General features: G+C 42.1%; 1 protein-coding gene across 8 annotated transcripts in view; it reads right to left on the bottom strand.

Annotated features, from left to right (window-relative positions):
* Nucleotides 1-20,835, bottom strand: part of Cfap54 (cilia and flagella associated protein 54) — a 302,779-nt gene that overhangs the window by 211,399 nt on the left and 70,545 nt on the right. For 7 of the 8 annotated variants that reach the window (XR_004112709.1, XM_031349079.1, XM_031349084.1 and 4 more), the window contains exons 21-26: nucleotides 19,689-19,781; nucleotides 19,283-19,468; nucleotides 10,851-10,987; nucleotides 7,880-8,027; nucleotides 6,057-6,212; nucleotides 3,206-3,328 (exon numbers count right to left, since the gene is read on the bottom strand). Coding sequence is in view for 7 of the 8 variants with exons in the window: in XM_031349079.1 (XP_031204939.1) it covers nucleotides 3,206-3,328; nucleotides 6,057-6,212; nucleotides 7,880-8,027; nucleotides 10,851-10,987; nucleotides 19,283-19,468; nucleotides 19,689-19,781 (843 nt within the window). In the remaining variant the exon portion in view is untranslated. The remainder of the gene's footprint in view (nucleotides 1-3,205; nucleotides 3,329-6,056; nucleotides 6,213-7,879; nucleotides 8,028-10,850; nucleotides 10,988-19,282; nucleotides 19,469-19,688; nucleotides 19,782-20,835) is intronic. The other variant, XM_031349081.1, reaches the window with a different exon arrangement.

The following is a 20,835-nucleotide window of genomic DNA, read 5'->3' on the forward strand; positions in this document are numbered from 1 at the left end:
CCTCCTTCCCTCCCTCCTTCCCTCCCTCCTTCCCTCCCTCCCTCCCTCTCTCCCTTCCTCTTTCCCTTTCCCTTTCCTCCTCTCCCTCTGTCCTACTTCATTCTTTTTCCTCCCTATACACTTAGAAGTCCCATAGTGCCATAAAGTTCTGCTCACAGTGACACATTCCCAAGTTATCTTTACATGTGCGTGTGTGTGTGTGTGTGTGTGTGTGTGTGTGTGTGTGACCTGTCAGAGAAAACAGCAGCCTTAAGCTACACACAGGTCCTATAACAATCATAATTTTGCACAACCATGGTCTGAGAATGTACCTGTCAACACCCCCTCACCCCCTCCTCAGCTACAGTGGAAGCTTTAGTTCTGGGTTACAACTAAGTTTGCCTTTCAAGGACAACTCTTGTCTTTCAAGACACCCTGCTTAGAGCATCTGTATTACAAAGTCCAATTTATTCCCTTATCCTCTGTTTACTTTTAATAATGCATATATCGAGAGATTCCTATTATTCCCCTCTTTTGTCTACCTGTATCTCAGGACTTCTCCTTGGAATCAATTGTCATTTGATAGTGTTTCCTCAAGTGTTTTCCCCAGATAAGTGCACGGGCACAGTGCTCTGCAAACACTTGTACTTTGAAAGTGTCTGGTTTTGCCTGAACCAATGAATGGTATCTTTCTGGGTTATTAGTTCTGGGACCTCGAGCCTTGTCCTCCAAACAGCATTTTAGTATTTTACCTTCTAGTGCTGCTATGTTAGGAGCCAGATGAGTCTCCTTGTGTTGCAAGGAGCCTGTCCTTCAGTACTGAAGACTTCACGGCTTGTCCTCAACCAGTGACTTCAAACAGGCCACCAACACCTCTTTATATGAGTGCCCCTACCTTAATCCTGCCTGGGACTCAGGGAGCCTATTACTGCTCCATCTGTTTCCTTCTCAAACCCAGACTCCTGGTGTTTTCATGGGATGACTGCTGGGTCTGCCTTCTGAATGTATTTACCATTTCTGAGCAGTTCTACACTGAGGTATTTTTAGATTTGACTCACAGTCTGTTGCAATGATCTTTATCACATCTGTTTGTAACAGAGGCTTAGTGTCTTGTATCATTTATTTGGTTGGGTGGTTGGTTGGTTGGTTGGTTGGTTTCATACCATCTGATTATTCTTTCTTTAAAGTTTTCTTTGCTTCCTTGGTCTCAACTCATCTCTGGTCTTCCCCAACATAGTAAAAAGTCAATGATACAAATATTCACAGGTTCAGCTTAACCTTCTTCCCTTTCTACTTTCAAAAAATAAATCTACTTTCTACTTTTCCATCCTGCCTACTCCGTCAAAAGATGAAACTGGACATGGGCTTCCATGCCTGCCCATTGTTCCAGGCCTTCCCATCCAAGGCAAGCCTAGCCCACAAAGTCTCTCCCATAACTGATAAGCTTCACAAAATTACTCGTGTGTTTGTGTGTGTGTGTGTGTGTGTGTGTGTGTGTGTGCTCTGTCTTCCCCTACTAAAGCATAAGCTCATGAGACAGAACTGGGTTGTTGCCTTGATTACTTATTTCTTTAATGAATTTTAATTGTTATAGGTTAAGTTTGTCTTAAGACCCAACAACCTGGCCTCATACCAGCAAAAATCACACATAATTTTACCTGTGTGGACTTAGTGGGCACTTGAGTCTGGACCTCTTGCTTAAAGACTTTCAAGTGAGGCCTTCCCCAAGCTTCTCACACTCTCATTTACTATTCATTACTGGAGCTGGAGAGCTGCACTCCTCCATGTGGCTCTATCTTTGGGCATATACCAAAACCCATAATAGAAACTAACTAAGTAATCAGCAATTATAATTACTAATTACACCAGTCTTGTACCTCGAGAGTATACCTAGCCTGTCCTTCCTTTCATAGCTGCCCTTATTTTTTACATTCTGATTTCATAAAAGCATTATTCCCCTCATTCACTGGTTGAACTGGCTGGTTTTGTGTGTTAACTTGACACAAGCTAGAGTCATCAAAGAGAAAGGAGTCTCCATTGAGGAAATGCCTCCATTAGATCCAGTTATAAGGCATTTTCTCAATTAGTGATCAGTGGGGGAGGACTTAGCCCATCCCCCATGGGATGGTGTCCTGGGTTCTATTAGAAAGCAGGCTGAGCAAACTGTGGTGAGCAAACCAGTAAGCAGCCCCCTCCATGACCTCTGCATCAGCTCCTGCCTCCAGGTTCCTACCTTGCTTGAGTTCCTGTTCTAACTTCCTTTGATGATGAACAGCAATGTTGAAGTATACCTTGAATAAAACCTTTTCTCCCCAACTTGCTTTTTGGCCATGGTGTTTTGTCATATCAAATAAAACCCTGACTAAGACACTTATTAACCCTTTAACTGGAATGTTGCTACTGTCTCTGGGTTTTGGTTTTGGGGATTTTTGTTTGTTTGTTTGGTTTGGTTTCGTTTGGTTTGGTTTAGTTTGGTTTAGTTTGGTTTGGTTTGACAAGGTCTTATTATGTAGCTCTGGTTGCCTTGGAACTCACTCTGTAGACTGGACTGACCTTGAGCTCACAGAGATCCACCCTCCTCTGCCTCCCAAGTATTATCATTCAAGGCATGATCACCACCACCACAATCCTACCCTTCCCACCCTCATACCATCCCCAACCCTTGCTGCTGTTTGTCTCAGTAGAGCTAAGTTCCATGGCTTTAACTCAAACCCTGGCCTTGATAGTAAAGGCCTGCCTGTAGGCACCATCCACCATGATCACAGCCTGACAAGTTGATGTGCATACTGCACACAGCATACTACATCACTCATCTCTCTCATGTCTTAGGAGTTTTGTTTTGTTTTGGTGTGTGTGTATGTGTATATATGTGTGTGTGTGTGTGTGTGTGTGTGTGTGTGTGTGTGTGCGTGTGTGTGTTCTGTGACTGGAGATAATGCCAGATGAGATCTAGATGCCATTTCAGTGACATCAAGGCTGAGTTTGTGAGCCATTACAGTTTTATCAAAAGGCTCAAGAGCAGTCACCATCCCTCCACACTGGCTTTTTGTCTGAGAAAAGACACTGTGGGGATGCTGATGTTTCCTAAGGATTGCTTTTAATTACAAGTTAGTGCAGGTGCCCTCTGAGTCCTGAAGAGGGCACTGGATCCTGGCATGTGACTTCCTCACTCGGGACCAATCCTAAATTTTAATGATACTAGACAAACAATGAGATAAATAAATACCTTTGTCATGTAGAAGATGCAGCAAGCTATCATGTGCTGTATACTTTCAAAGCTTGAAATATTTTTCTTTGAGTGAATAATACTTGGTATTCCTTGCAAAACCACAATACATTTTATCAAGATCTAAAAATAAAAACCAGAAGCACAACGATTTTTATGTCAAAATATCATCTTATTTAGTATAAAATGTAGTATGTGAATCATCTCAGTCTTAAGTTAGCCTTAAGCTATGAAGTCAATATGGCTTCAGCTACAAAGCTGCAGTCAATAATTATTGATAACATATTCATTGGGTATGAAGGAATATACATAGATAAAATGGACATGTTCAGTTTTCAGATGATTCATCCATCTTTATAAACTTGGAAATTGGTGAAGAGTACAAAATAAATATGCAAATAACTGTAAAGCAATGCTTATTTTCTCAAACATTGTAAAAGAGAGGCCAAATGGTTTATTGGAGCCAAAACACTACGGGTCACATCTATGCTTATGAGGACCTCGGCAAAGGACAGAGAAGATGAGGCTGTGTGTAACTTAGTATGGATGGGTAAAGGCACTTGAAATGATAGTTCCTCTAAGATTAAAGCTGGGCGTTCATGCTGCTGAATAGCAATTAGTACTGGGGGTTGCTTCCTCTCTGGGCTTCACAGAGTGTGTTCCTGGGTTTGATCTAGAACCAGACTGTAGGATTGGATCTCAGTCCTGCTGCACAGGCCGGAGCAATGCTGTCATCAAAGAAGCAGAGCTGAGATCAGGGTGAGCCCTTCACCATCCTGATGATCCCAAAGAACAAGTTAACACATGTATGTTTTTTCTTCTGAGCTGCTTTAAGCCACCGTAATAGTGATATTTTATTATCCTAATACATTGGTAAGGGTGTTTAATGCTTGTTTAGTTCCTCCCTTCTGTGTGAATTCACCCTCTGTCTGCATTGCACACCACATCCCCAAATCATGCTAACTACCCTAGTCATTTCTCAAAGCTTGTACACATGTGTGCATGCATGTGCACGTGTGCACAAACACATAAATATACCAAAAGAGTAAATTTCACAAAATAGCATTTATATATACTTGTCTGAACTTTTATCTTTTTCCTTCAACTATGCCTCACGGAAAGCACTTCCAAATCCACAGGGACAGCCCTAGTTTCTGTTGGTAACGACTACGTATTACCATCTGGCCTGGGCCAAGCATAACTATTGCTCTCACACCGAGTAGCTCATGGCTACTCATGTTTTAGGTCTGACACAGCTATTGTTTCTCTTCACTGACCTTGTCTCCACCAAACAGTACAGGAAACACCCTAATACTAAGGCACCCACCATAAGCAGCAGCTAAAGCCCTGCTTTGAGAAGGTAGACAAAGCAACTACCTTGAGACCACAGCGCACATCCCAAGGCAATGACCATTACGGCTATCTGTGGAACCGAGTGCCCTGAGGGGGAAATGCATGGACCTGGGACACGAAGGATAGTGGGAACCCCATCATTCATCCAAGTAGTTCTTTTATTCTGTGTCACACATGCATTATGGTTGCTCTGTCAAATAAATGTATCTTTTTTTAATTTTTATTAAACTTGTATTCTATTAAATAAATTATCAGCAGAAGAAATACCATATCAGATATATCTGGTTTTAACTTTTCTTGGAGTTGGATTTAATTTAATTAAAATTAAAGTTGCTTTATCAAAACCCAAGAGCAGGGCAGTAGTGGCACATGCCTTTAATCCCAGCACTTGGGAGGCAGAGGCAGGTGGATTTCTGAGTTCGAGGCCAGCCTGGTCTTCGAAGTGAGTTCCAGGACAGCCAGGACTACACAGAGAAACCCTGTCTTGAAAAACCAAAAAAGAAAAAAACCAACAACAACAACAACAAAACCCAGGAGCTTCTAACATTTCACATTTTGCTGCCTCTGAGTCAGAATGCCATTGTCTCCTGTGTTCTAACCAACAACTGAACTTAAAGATCTTACATTGTGAATCCAACGTATGTTTCCAGAAACCCTAGATACCCAAGCATCTTAGCATGAGTGGATTTGGTTTTCTGTGAACTATGTGTTTAAACCCTGTGTCCATTTACCTGTTAGGTGACAGCCAAGGCAAAAAGCTTCCTTGGCTCTGAGTATAATCTTTCCAGGGTTTCCTATGACCTTGGTCTTGCTCCTTTTGTCTCATGCGGTTTGTTGTTTTTACAAGTTCTACCATAATTGGGAAGATTTCCCCTAAAACCCTGGACTACATATGCCATCCCCTGCATTTGTTTGGTTTCTTTTCCCTCTAAAGTTTTGCTTTATTTTACTTGTAACCCTTAACCAGGGGTGGAGAGTTTTACAAAGCACAGGAAGAGGTCAGACTCTACTCCCTTTCAGATGATAACTAGGTGCCTCCCTATCCAAAATGTCTACTCTCCTGCCTTTGAATGAGAATGTCACCTGTGCGGCTGAGAAGGCTTTCTCGGGCGGGTCACTGTGTACATCCTTACAATAGGTTTAAGGATGTGTGTTGAAAATATGCTTCTGTATCTACAATGACAAGAATATGGAAACTGGAAGAACTCTTAAAACTGAGACATGACTATCGCCAGCGTTTAACTAAGGCCACTGATGGGACTGCATGCTTTCAAAGAAACTCACTTTGTGCTTCATTTCTGTGTGTGCATGTGTGCGTGTGTGCGTGTTTCTGACATACAATTTGTTAGGACATTTTCCACTTAACTCCTGAAATTTCACATTTCTTCTCCTTGGCCTGTTTGTCCTTTTCAGAGGCTGTGCTGTTCTTCTTCCCCATAAGGAACCACTGAGTTGTCTTCCAGGCATACCTTCTGTGGGGGCTGGGGGACACCCTTACCTGGATGACAGGTACCAAAACGATATTGTGGTAGATAATGGGGGCGAGGAGCCCGTAGCACTGGATCACTGCTTGAAGAGCGAAGTTGGCGTCATTGAGGAAGTTGCTGAGCTCCAGAGCCACTAGCACATTCTCACATTCCACCAGCCTAGCAACCTGTGGACAGACATGACAAGAGAACTGCTGTGACTCAGGCCAAGGTCAGGTGCTCCAGCCAATATGTCCTCAAGGAGCAGAGAGGGGGAAGGGATGCGAACCTTCTGGCTCAACAACATGAATGATAATAGAAAGAAAGTCTAAATTTCGAAAGGACTCTCTACCGCTCCCTTAATGTTACATGTGCCTAGCATACTCTTGGAATAAACTCCAACTTGTTTTGTAAGGCAATACAAAAGTCACTTAGGACAAAAAATTGTGCCCATTGTCTTTATTGGCAAGACCAAAAAGAAAAAAAGAAAAAATGGGGGGGAGGACTGTATTTTAATTTCAGAAAAAAACTCATTTAAAAAAACATAAAATGTGGTGAACAATAATTAAAGTGTAATATACCAATAATATTGCACACACCCCTTGATTAAGAGAATCTAATTTCGCTTCTTAATTTGTTGGAAAATGGAATGTTTTCAGCAAGCCAGATTAATAGTTCTATTTACATTTTTACTAACTAAATAGAAACGATGAAGAATGCAGACTTAAGAGTTGTGACATCAATGGCTTATAAAAGGATAGCAATCCTCTGCCTCTTCCACCCTCCTCCTGGGGAAAAAGTTGGTTGTTTTCTATGTACATCCACGTCACTCACAAGAGAGACTGTGCAGACATCAACCGCACATTTCTCTGCAACAGCTTTCACTGGAATGGTGGTTTCTGGTGCTGACACTTACAGAAGCACTTATAAAATGGCTTCGCTTTCAGACAGTGTGTGGCAGAGAAGAAACAGAATGCAACGCAGAGAGGGTGTTCCACACAGGCGGGTGGTTTTGAGAACCTGAGCCCCGAGGACAGAGAACTGGACAGGGGAAGAGTCATTTTCCTGGCACAGGCCTTGTGTAACAAACTACAGGTCCATTAATCAATGAGCAAATTGAAAAGGTAAAAAAAACAAAAACAAAAACAAAAACAAACAAATAACAACAACAACAAAAAACAGAGTAAGAAAGTACATGTCTAAAGCTTCCATATCTATTAACAAAGGTCAGAACAAAGATGCCCAAGCTGGAATGAAGGCCTGACTGACATAAGATCATTGTTAAAGTCAGAACACTATAGGCTACAGACTGAACAGAGCCAGGTAGAGATGCCCTGGGTGCCACTGCTAGGAGAACAGTTAAATCCCTGCTTCTGTGTAAGCGTGAAATCTCATTCTTCAAAAGAACATGCAAATTAATACACACTGGCATGAGAACCCCTCTAAGTTAATACACACTGGCATGAGAACCCGTCTAAGAAAAGGGACATTTTAAAGAAGGCAGGTGGCTGAACAGTATAATAGCATGCTAATCTCTGCTTATTTTTCAAAAGCACAGAAAGCACATAAAAATGAGGCCACTGTGTTCTTAGAGAAGGCAGGACTACTCACGTGTTTCACTGTCCACCTTGTACAGATTTGAATTCTGAATAATATACTGGTCTTGTACACAGAGGGGAGATACAAATTAAGAACTATGAGACCTGCCTGGAATATAAAATAATATAAAATCCTCAGCCATACCCTCTTGGTCCAGTCACTGGGAAGGACACAGATCCCAAAGGAGTCAGTCCTTGAAGTATGGAGAAGCAGAGAGGGTAGAGCCACTCGGTCTTAGTGCGGGGCATTTACTCACTTGCTGGGCAGGGAAAATCTCGTTGCCTTTAATATTATCACAGAAAAGATTCTCTTCTTTAATTTTAATGTCGCTCATCACAAAGATATTTCTGAGGAAAAGGTATAAGAGGATTGAAGAAGTGTCTGCCAAGATGTTAGAATGAAACCTACAGAAGAAGGAAACAGTGTTAAGTGTGGTTCTGTGAAATGACTGGCCTAGAGCATCTCCTCAACCTGTTTGGGTCCTCGATCCTCAGCACCTGCACAATGACCTTGACAGTGATGGCAACACCAGAAACAGATGCTCTCCGGTGTCCGCTTAAATGAAAACCAAAGGAAAGTTCACAACCAAGACAGTGAGGCAGCTGTGGTGTTAGGCTGCCAGTCTGCAAGAATAACCAGAGACAACCTCTCCTAGTTCTTACAAATACAAGGTTCTGTTCTATCACCATGATACAATTACAGTAAGTCAGGTTGTAGAACAGGCCGGGGGATCCAGCTGAGGAACTTTGTGAAGATGGGGAGCATTTTAAGCAAAGTCACCTATATAGAATGAGTCTTATTGGCTCTAGTTATTTCCCATTGTCTTTTCTAAATTGCAGTCTGCAGAACCAAAGATCAGCAGAGCTGTGAGATCTGTAGGTCCAATACACGCACATCCTGAGGCCTAGCCAATGATAAACCCTCACATTCAAGCATTTGGTCCTTCTGCTCTCTGAACCTCATTACCCTATAAATCAGGAGAGACCCTGACATCACTAATTCACACTTGAAGTTGATCCCACCACTGTGAATTTCGGACTCCTTTAGCAGGAGTTTCAGTTCTCCCCCGCCCCTCCCTGCCCTGCACACTGTGCTTTACCTTTGGCCTCACAATGGCCCATGGCACCTTGATCTGTGCCTTCATCCCATCTATCACTTTCTGGCTCCATTGCACTCCCTGAACACCCCAGGGTCCAGTAAGTCTTTTCACCACTGAGTTCCTAGAACCTTAGTCCCTGGCACCTCTTATATCATTCTGTAACCTGGTAAGGGACATCCACTTTTTTAGCTTATCACAACACCAATTACTTATTCACTTATTTATATTTTTTCCTTTACATTTTCAAAACAGCATTTGCTTAAAGCTATGTGCACAACACTCTCCTAGGCCCTAGGATACCAACTTGAATCAAGTAGACTCCTTGCCATCAGAAGCTGGGCTTCACCAAAAAGTTCTACATCAGCTATGAGATGTCAGTGCTGCTCAGTGGTGCTTCAGCTCTCCCTGTACACATGTGCACATACCTCTGTGCACACAGCCCCCATAGAATGTTCTACCAGCTCCGTGCTCTACACCCCCTTGACTCTTCCAGAACAGTGCCGCTGTCACTTGAGTTCTCATGTATCTTCAAACTCTCCCTCGTCACTGTATCCCTTCCCTTTAGACTCCAAAATCCTTCCTGGAAGCCTGACCTTCAAGCCTCTGCCTGTTTCTCTCTTCTCTTCCACCCATGAGTGGTCTTTACTTGTTATTGGTTTCCATTTTCACTATTCCTCAGCCTATCACAAAATCATTTCTGGTTCGATGTCTCATGTAAATTGCTCTCTTGAATTTGCTGGTAGCCTTCAAATCACCAACTCTAAATGTCTCCTGATTCCTCTCCTGCTCAACCTTTCTATAGGATTTCATTGAGCCTGACCAAGCACTTGCATATGCTAGAGCAGGCTGGTGCCCCAGGTGACCCCCACTTCCCTGGTTCCTTATCTCCTGGACAGTTCCCCTTTGATAGCCTTCCTTAGCTCCATCTCTTACATCCTCCCTTTTAATGACAGCAATGCCCATGCTCAGTACCAGTACTCTTTTCTGTTCAAGTTCAACCATCATTCCCTGGAAGGCAAGGCTCCTTTTAAGACTTCAGTGGTGACCTCCACAGGCAATTTCCAAATTGCCAGTCAGCACTAAACCAAACATAGGCTACCATCTCCTGACCTACAAAGCATCCTGCTGGAAAAGCAAAAGCAAACTATCCCCAAGCCCACACATTGTCGCCCTCCACACACACCCCATTTCTCTTAATAAATGTCAGACTCTCCAGATGATTAACAGCCAGAAAGCCCAGTCCCTTCTCACTCTCTTCTATACTGCACATAAAACCTAATTCTTATCCCTTTCTCCTCTTAAATGCCCCTCATATCTATCTCCTGATACACTTGAGATCCTTGCTCAGGACAAATGTTAAGTCTACATTTGTTTAATTGAGATGGAATTAAGCTTTTTAGTGTAAATAAGTATTACCAACACTTTACTCTACCTAACATTTATAATTTCTAAGTGATAAGCATTATAAGCAGGTGAGGGATTTTTAGAAGCCTAAAATACCAGCTGGACATACTCTGTTCTCAGACTCCCCTGAAGTCCTGCTCCTTGAAGGAAAAAAAAAAAAAACAGCAGAAAAGTCACACGATATTCAGCCAGTTTCTGTGGGTTCTACCCACGTGTCAGCAACTACTGAGAGTCTAATCCTGGGAGCCTATTTGAAGCAAAGGCAGAAACCTTCATAACCACAATTCACACACCGGGCCCTCTCCTTACCCCTTCCTCTCCCCTCACCGGGCCCTCTCCTTACCCCTTCCTCTCCCCCCACCGGGCCCTCTCCTTACCCCTTCCTCTCCCCCCACCGGGCCCTCTCCTTACCCCCTCCTCTCCCCCCACCGGGCCCTCTCCTTACCCCCTCCTCTCCCCGCTTGGTTCCCAACGTCTCCACTGAGTAGCCACATTTCTGCTCTAGCTGTTACCACTTGAATGTGCATCCCGAAATCTTTATCTGTTTTTATCCTGACTGCCTCACTGTTTATCCTGACTCTAGACAGGATGCATCTGACAAGGACGGAGGACCTTAGGACATCTGCATCTAATCATTCTGATTAGATAGACTTTTACACGGGCTATCCCGATATGAAAACAAAAACAAACCATTTCGGGGCTTTAAAGTGACATTTCTAATTACCTTCTCTGCGTTATTGTCATGATGTTGCTTAGGCAGATAACCGACTGTTCGTCCTGTATCGGAGAGGCAACAAAATAATCCCAGACTGGTGAGAAGACTTTCTTGGCCATCTCATAGTTACCAATCTGATAAGCGACCTGTGACAAAAACCACGTTGGCTCAGGGACCTTTTCACATGTATATTTCAAACAGAATTCTGACACATCCTCCCCACACTCGCTAATTCTACCTTTGTCTTTCTGCCCCACGGTGTCACAGTGAGGGGACAGGGTGGTCACGGGTGACCACTGGCAGCAGAGGCAGGTGCATTTTGAAATCTCTTTTTATCTCTAAATCAAGTAGAAATGTGAAACTCTGTAAAGGATGTTTCAAATCCTCATAAGCAAAACAAAGATCACATCTGAGCCAAATTAATTTCATTTCCGTCCGTCTCAGCAGTGTGCCCCATTTATTATAGATACCGTTATAATGAACAATCTGCTCCAAGAGAAACAATCAGATTTCCCCAACCTGATATATATGAAATATATTTCATTCTTTCCCGGTTGACTGACACTTTGAGATCGTCTGTGCAACAAAGAGTTGGCAGCTGAAAAGGGTAAGGGATAAAGCAGAACGCTTTCCAAGAAGCCATATCTTTTAAGTTTAACAGATCCAGTGCTGGGAAAAATAATTTCACTTGTGAAGCTTTAGAAGCTCAGTAGAAAAAAAAAAAATTATCACCAACTGACCTTCTATTGATAGAATATATTTAAGGGAATTTCTGAAAATTCTTCTATTTCAATACATACATAACATGAACCCTCACCAAATGACTTCCAGACTGCTTCAAATGATAAGGCATAAATAAATTCATTGAATTAAGCACAGAAAGGACATTTCATTAGAACGATATCCACTCATGGGGAAAACTTACCAAGGCCAGAACTTCCCTAGTCTGTCAAATGATTGCTTCCTAACTCACCAAGCAGTAAGAGCAAACGCCTGTCAGCCTAGGAAGGCCCTCTCCATCCATGGGACAGGAAAAGATTCAGTCTCGGGTGGTACAGTTTAGAGAGACGGTGAGAAGTACCAGACATGGGAGATGGTCAGAGAACACTGAAGGAAAGCCGGAGCAATGAGTCAGAATTGGAAAAAGCGGGCAACCTGAAGGAAAAGTTAATGCAGGGCTGGGGTTCTGTGAGGTCTTGAAGTCAGACAGAACTTTCTAGATGCAAAGTACTACATTAAGTATTCAGGCCTATGCCATTGACTGCTTTGTCTATCCCCTTCAGCACCCTGTGTGCAGGTGAGGAAAACAGGGTGTTGAGAAGCACAGAGCCCCACTAGTCATGGAGTCCTAGAGGGGGTCTAATGAGTCACTGCTGCGGGCCACATCTGACCAATCAAACAGCTGCAGCAACAGTCACTAAAACACCATGGAATTCTGAGATGGTCAAGGAAAGTAAGATGGTATGTGAGCTCAGGGGCTGGTAAATCTACAGCTGAGCCTTCCTTCCTCTTAAAGTCATGTTATTAAAAGCCCAGGTTGCCTAACAGATAAGTGTTAGCCTTATAGAATGTTACTGGCTAACCTAGTGAATACTGCAAAACAAGATGTGCCAGTTACAACAACCACAACAACGATAAGGTTTAGGAACTCATGAAGCATCACAGGCTTTTTAACAGGAAGTGCCATAATGTCCACATGTGTACCAATAATTAACAGCACCGGATAGAACAGATTTTTCAAGGGTGGCTGGTTAAAATGAGAAGACGCATACTAAAAGACTAACAGACTGTGTTAGATACCTCCTCTTTGATAATGACCCACTCACAGCTTCCAGAATTCCATACTCCAGGCTTGACTCCTGACACAATGGTCACCTTCCCTTCCAGATGCCTTTGCTAGCCCCTCCTCTTTCCTCAATCTTTCTATGGACACACAAATTTCACTGATACCTTGAGCTGCTTTTTTCTGTCTACAGAATTAGTGATAGCATGTGATCTGAGCTATCACATATTATCTCAAATCGTTCTCACATCCATATCTCTCTCCCAAACCCCAAACACATGAATCATAACTCAACATGCCCTAACTCTTAATTCTCCCCTCTGTGCCCAAGGATACACCACATAGCCTCATATTTAATTAAAATGGTGTTAACTCTGTCCTTCTGGTTGGATGCTTAACCTTCAAGTCAAAGCTTCTTCCTCTTGCCCAGTCTCTTCTGTTAGGAGTTCCCATTAGCCCCTTCAGAACATTGGTTCCTGTCCACGAAGGTGAGCCTCCTCCACCCCTCACTGGAATTCAGCAGAGGAGAGTGTTTCCTCTCTCCTCTCCATGTCTGTTCCCAACTTAGCCAGATGAATATCTGAAAATAGAAGTCGGCTGGGACAGCATGAATCAAAGTCATCCAGTAGCTGCCCATTTTAGGCAAGGCAAAAAAAAAAAAAAAGCCTGTCACTGTCCTGCAGCTGCTCCCTCTGCTCTCCGTGGGTCCCTATGCTCCAGTCATAAACGCTGACCTGCTCTTTTTTTTTTTTTTTTTTTTTTTGGATATTTTCTTTATTTACATTTCACATGTTATACCTTTTCCCAGTTTCCTTCCCTCCCGGAAACACCCTATCACATCCTCCCTCCCCCTGCTTCTATGAGGGTGTTCCTCCACCCACCCACCCATTCCCACCTAGAGGAGTTAGATAAGGGACTAAAGGAGTTGCAGGGGTTTGCAACCTCATAGGAAGAACAACAATATCAACCAACAAGACCTCCCAGAACTCCCAGGGACTAAGGCATCAACAAAGGAGTACACATGGCTCCAGCTGCATATGTAGCAGAGGATGGCCTTGTCATGCACCAATGGAAGGAGATGTCCTTGGTCCTATGAAGACTGACCTGCACTTTATCAGAGTGGGAGAACAACACCCTTAGGGTTCCTGCTCCAGCTTTATGAGGGGAGAAAGGGGCAGCAATTGAGATGTAAAGTAAAAATAAATAAATAAATAAATAAAGCAAAAATCCTTGGATCCTGGTGAATCTTAGGATCCCTCACGTGGAGTACATGAGGCAGACTAAGTATTCAAAGTGTTCTATTTACTCAATCTAAAAATCCTTTTCTGGTAACGTCCACGTCCTGCTGTAGGAGGATGCTGACCAATTTAACTATATGATACAGCATTGTTTATTGCCAGGGTGAGTACCTGACTCAAGTTGGGTATTTCATAGCCCCTTCTAAAGCAAGATGGACTTCACTCAAAGTTTAGTTCCAATGCAAGGCTAATGGCCCACTATTTAAAAGAAGAATCCGGCTAAAAGTTGTATCACTTAGGCAAGAAATTCCTAGGGAGAGGAGGGCGGATTTTATCAGGTACAGACTGGCTTAGGGAAAACAGAAGCTGACTAGATGGTTCTACAGTCAGATAAGCAGTCTGGGAAGAGTCCACGCTGGCTGAGACACTGAAATTGTCTGCTGTTACCAAGAACTTCTACTTAGACTGCCCAGATGTGGTACCATAGGAAAGGAGGAGAGTGGATTTATAACACTATACTGAGAGACAAAACTCAGACTCTCCTAAATTGAACAAACCAATCAGACCCTTTCTTGAGAATTTGGATTCAAATTTAAGTGTCTACTGGCAACCTGGGTGGTTAGAATTAAGGGGTTGCCATTCTTCTCTCAAAAGTAGACGAAAAAAGTCAAACTTCAGAGAGAGTAAAGCAAAATTGATGTACAGGGAGAATCAAAGACTCAAAGTGTAGCCTTGTCTTGAGCCCACAGCTTTCCACAGCTCATACCCGAGCCAGGCTACCTCCCTGGTGTACAATCAGGATCTTAGCTGAAACCAGAAGTAAAATTATCTACGCACAGTCACCACCATGGTGACATTCTAGATGAGTAAAAAGGATGTATCACAGGAAGGAGAGGTGACATTACATTTAGCATGGACACTGATGCAAAACAGATATTAGCTCATCAATAGATGAGCAAGAAGAGTGGTAACAGATAGCAGATGAGAAAGAAAGGAATTGAAACTCTCAAGAGAATAAACTTAATTTTTTTTTACCTATTGCTCTAACATCCCTTCTTGTTTCTAATGAAAAGCAACTTATGGGAGGAAATGGTTTACTTTAGTTTACATCTCTAGATCACACCGTCCCTCTTGAGGGACGTCAGAGCAGGAACTGAGACAGAACCCAAACCAGAAACCATGGAGGAACGCTGCTTGTTGGCACCTCCTTAACTACCTTCCTGTGATACAGCCCAGGATCACCTGCCCAGGAAATGGCACCAATCACAGTGGGCTGGTCCCTCCTGCATCAGTTAAGACAACCAAAACAAACCCCTGCAAACACATTTACAGGCCAACCTGATAAAGACAGTTGATAGATGAGACTCTTTTTTAAGGTAATTCTAGGCTCTATCAAGTGGACAGTTAATGCTGATTGAATCACCCATAATTCTGTCTACATTGAAACTTGTGGGGAAAAGGAAACCTTCATACAGCAATGGGTTCTGATGAACTCATCGGTGAGATGGGAAACTGTGAGGGCAACAGTTCCCTCAGTGCCATCATTATGAAGACCGTGACAATGCATGCATCTTCCATCCTCAGACTCTGCTGTGTCCCACCTGGAAGACCTGCTGACATTCCAGCTGGGTAGAGCCAAGAGAAAACTGATAGAGAATGAAATGTGTCCAGTAGAAGGGAAGAGATGGAACCTGGAGGAGACAGAAAGCAGATGGGGGTCCATAGTGATGCTGCTCTTAAGGAGTGGGCACAGAGCTCCTGGAATCGGGACAAAGATGGGCTGATCCAAGAGTCAGACTTAAGATCTGCTACCTAAGAAAGATTGAGGGTGTTGCTGGAGCTGCCTAAGTTGTCCTGCCTGGGATACAGTGGGATTCTATGCATCTGTTTCCTCAACTATCAAGAGAAATTCCTCATTTCATCACGTAGAGTTACTGTCTGAGTGGAACAATAAAGTTTTAGAGTTTTTTTCAAGCTGACTAATAGTAATTATATATGTGTATGTAGTATGTATGTATGTATGAATGTATGTATAACAGAGAATGTGATGTTTTGATGAGTATTATGGAATGACTGAATTTCACTAATTAGCATATTTGTCATCTCAAATGTACACTTCTTTGTACTGGTGGCATTAAAGTCATTTCTTCTACTTGTTGAGGTATCAGGGATAGTTACTTTAGCATTGAAACTCTCTCCTGCCTACCTCTAACTTAAATGCCTGTTGAACGATGTCTCTCCTTTCCCTACCCACCCTCAGCCCTGCCATCTGTAACCACCCTCCCTAGTCTCTACCTCTGTGAACTTGACTTTCTTAGAATCCATCTATCAGTGAGCTCATACATTTGTCTCTCTGTGGCTGGCTTCTGGCTTAGTCCCTTTATGTCCACCAGGCCTGTCCATAGGCTTCCCTGGTGTTTAAGGCTGAATAGTATTCTACTGTGCACACTTCATCAGATTGATGCTTGTGAAAACCATGTGAGGTATCACCTCCCACCTCCTAGGTGGTTCATTATCAAAAAGATGGTTGGCAACAAGGGTTGGTAAGAACTTGGCCAAGGGAGCCAGCCCTTCTACATTGAAGTTGCTAGTTTGGAGAACACTATAGAAACTCTAAACAGACTTAACTGAACAGAAAATAAATACAGCAGTCCTGTTACCAAACAGATACCCAAAGCTGAAGAAGCCAGCATGCCAAGAGATGTCTGTATGTTGCCTGAAGCATGTGCACAAAAGTGAAGATACAGAAGCAGGCAGTGTCCATTAGCAACAGAGGGATGGGTTTAAAGGCCTAAGATGGAGCAAGTCTTTGTTGTTGTTGCTTCTTTGATATTTTAATAATTGATATTTACCATTTCTATACTACAAAATACTCATTCACATGGTTTAATGAACTGGATGTGGGGTATATCACTGGGTCTAATATATTACAAGTAGAAAAAAATAAAACAACTGGACTCAAATCATAATCCCTAAGATCAAAACTAGAACCCACTCATAGACCGCTAATTTTCTATATTTTATAATATATTCTTTAGCTATTTCCTGCTTTTAAAATAGCAAACAGTAATAAGTTCAATACGAGGAGTGAATAGTTACAAAAATTATATAATTCTAAAGGATTCCTTTTAAAACAGAATCCAAACAGATTAAATTACTAGTGTTCTACTTAGTGAAAGACCTGATAAACATCCACCTGACTTTATTACTATTTATAGGATAATGTGGAACAAAAGTACAACCTGGACACCCCCAAGGCCATGCTAACAGGAAACATTTGAGAAAATAGCTCACCTTTTACTACTAATAGTTATGGTAATACCTCTTAATGAAAGGGGTTGTCCCTAAAACTAAAAACATAACCACTGTCATGAAAATCAGATTGTACTTTAAATTTTAAAAAGGTTTATATTAACCTAGAATATATAAAAACCCAATCTTTGAATTTAAGAATTAAGGGAGTTTAATAAGTGAGGGATTTCTGCTTTGGCCACTTGACATTGTGGGAGAATGCCCATCAGCCGTCTTGGATGACCTGAAGAACTGTAAATAGAGTGTCAATAAAGAGACACAGGTCACTGCGCCACGGATCTTCTCATTATCCCAGTGGTGTATCCTGGACTTCATTTTATTAACTTTCTATGCAAGTTCTTCCAAATGGAACCCAAGAGTCAAACCACTCCCTGGAGAAAAATTAGGTCCTGATGAAATATTCAGCACCTCACAATAACTCCACGGCTGTAAATTGGAGAATATATTAAGTTCTAAAGAAATCAAGATACCAGAAAAGTATGAGGCAGTGTGACACGCTATACCAGTGCTAGATGAATTCTAGCAATTCTCTCTATTTAATTTTCCTTGAAAAATGTGATTGTATAAAAGGCTTGTGAGATCTCAGTTTATGATACTAATCAACTATTAAAAGAAAAATAGCACTGCACAATAGAAATATGATACAATTTAGAAAGCCATCCACTCTATGGCCAGCAATAGGCTTTAAATTAGATACTTCAGACCTGGGTCAATGAGTCAGTGACAAGCCTTCAGTCAGACTGCAGCGACTTCAGCAAGAAGGTTAACCGTGACTAGATTGATAACTGATAATGGTACTTGGTGTGCACTAAGAGACAGAGGCCATGGTTAAACATTTGGCAAATGTAACTCCATTGATGTTCCTAAGACCTGTGGGCATCCTTCAATGGCTCTCACTTCACAGGTAACGCCACTTGCTCAGTACCATGCGGCCACAGCGAGGAGCTCGAATCTGAACCTGGGTCCATCTGAATCTATTGACCTGATACGTTCCTTTCGATAAATTTATCCTCAAAAAGCAGCCATGGATGCAGTTAAAGATTTATAGGCTGTAATGTGTATTTTAGATTTTTGTTTTATAATAACAACAACAACAAAAATGAAGTACCTTCAGTCTGGCAGTAAGGAATTATTCATGATATGACATGTCCACAAGACTCAATATAGTTTTAAATAAAAGAAGCCATGAATTCTTCAAGGGTACCTCATGGGGAGCATGGGAAAGGTTGGAAGGAGGAAAGGGAAGGGGGATTATATTTTATTTTTTAAAATTAACAATTCAATAAAATAAAATAATAAAAAATACTTCATAGAAAAGTTTCTAATCCAATAGAAGAAAATTATTTATTAAATGAAAATATGTAAAACACGATATATGGTTAGGAATAATATATAGAAATTCATGTCTACTATGTACATATATAACTCCATGTTTAGATAGATTAATGATAGATAGACAGATAGATGATAGTTAAGATGGTCAATAGGTGAACAGATGGATGCACATAAAATGAAGAAGTCTCTAGATGTTGGTTTCTCACACCAGAGCTAATGGCATGTTATATTGGATTTTTTTTTTTTCATAGTGTTTGTAATTGAACCCGGAGCCCTGTGCATGCTGGGCTAGTATTCTCTTACTCCTGAGTTACAGCCCCAGCATGCATTGGTTATTTCTTTGTTGCAGAAGGCTTGTCCCTGTCACACTGTATGCGGCTCTATCAGTATCCCACTTGCCTCTACTCAGTAGACACCAGTGGCATCCCACTATGTTTTGACAACCAAAAATGTCACGAGACATTGACAACATCGCCCCAGGGTGAGATCTGCTATTCTGGGTAGTAACAGATAACATTTATCTATATGCATTGCAGTAGTTCCTAAAACATCTAAAATTACATTTGTGCTCCTGGGGGAAAAATGTTCTATAGAAGGCAAATTCACTAACGGGGGAAGTAACGATTCATGTTTCATGAAATAAGCTGCAATCATGGAAAATATGCATCACAGGCAGTGTGGAGTGTCTACTCCGATTTTTCTTCCATCGGAAATTACTTAGCAAATGCTTAACAGAAGAAAAAAAAGAGGAAAATAGCACCCATCTCTTCTACCTGTGTCAGGTACATCCGAGCAGTGACAGCAGAGAGAGGCGGGTAAATGAGAATTGGTTTCGTTGTCTCCCCAATAGCATCACCAATGAGTTTCCCGTTGGACGAATAGGCAGCGATCGCAAAAACATAGTTTGCATTCGTTTCCAAACCTTTAATTTCAAAGAAGCTTCTGCCATCGGCTGGTATCTGTGAATGGAAACATTTCAGCTTTTACTCAGAAAATTAAGGCAGTGTGACTATTAAAACATAATTGGATAAACCTTTCTCCTTCGCTGTTGGAGCTTAGTTGTGACTCGAGTTGGAATTAGTGTCAATCCGAGGCCGTAATGACTTCATAGGGGGAACGAACGTTCACTTGTGGTTAATGCGGCTTTGATAAGGTCTGCTGACAGAAGGGATGACATACCGCTTCTCCTGAGTTCGGGAGGTGGTTGTTGTTCAGTCTTACTTTCCCATAGCTTCCTTCTGCTTTGCAACCCAAAATGCAGTACCAAGATGCCTGGAGGGGAGAGAGGCGGCTGTCACCTGTGCTCCATGGTCTGTCTAACAACACTTGGCCTCCTCTATCTGGATGGAGCAAAATCAATAATCTTCCAAAGGGAATGGTAACTACATGTGTGTTAAACTGCAAGGTCTAAGCTTATATGCATCTATGTCATTTTAAGAAAGTAACAACAAACATGGGCCTTGCTTACCTGAGACAATCAAGACTAAGTAAAATATTATTCATCATCTCTCAGTCTCTCTCTCTCTCTCTCTCTCTCTCTCTCTCTCTCTCTCTCTCTGTGTGTGTGTGTGTGTGTGTGTGTGTGTGTGTGTGTGTGTGCATGTGTATATACATGAACATGCACACCCAGTGCATGTGTGATGTGTATAGGTCAGAAGGAAGACTTGGTTGTCAGTCCTTGTCTTCTACCTTGTTTGAGATAGGACCATTGTTGTTTTCCCACATAAAAACAACAGGCTAGCTGGCCCATGAACCTTCAGAGCTTCTCCTACTTCACCCTCCCTGCTCCACATAGGAACTCTGGTATTACAAACTCTTGTGTGTCTGGCCTTTGTATTATGTTCTGGAGATTGGAACCCAGAACATATGCTTAGCAAGTACTTTTACCCACTGAGCCATTTCCCACCCCCCAGGCCCACATTATTGCCTACTTTAATCACTATCAATTGAGCAGTTCCTTGTGTTGAATGACATTAGTAAGCTGGAATATGCTTCCCTCTATATTCGTTATACAAAGTGATGGGTCCCATAAAGACATTTTCGAACAAGTACATCAAGTACTTCGACATTCTCACACTTCCCCATGCCCCTCTTATCATTCTCATTCATTCTCCCAGTCTCCCCTCTGCTCCCATGGCCTACAGGCATGCAGAGTTTAATGTGTCTACAGAAAAGCTGGAATTTGAGAAGAGGAGACGCATGCACTGTCTGTCTGAGTCTGATTCATTTTGCTTACTATAATGATTTTTGCCATTTTCCTAAAGAACAACATGAGTTGTTGGCTGAGTGAAACTTCATCACGTATGTAGTCTATGCTTTCTTCACC

This window comes from Mastomys coucha, unplaced genomic scaffold (genome assembly GCF_008632895.1).
Source record: "Mastomys coucha isolate ucsf_1 unplaced genomic scaffold, UCSF_Mcou_1 pScaffold4, whole genome shotgun sequence".
NCBI classification, from domain to species: Eukaryota; Metazoa; Chordata; class Mammalia; order Rodentia; family Muridae; genus Mastomys; species Mastomys coucha.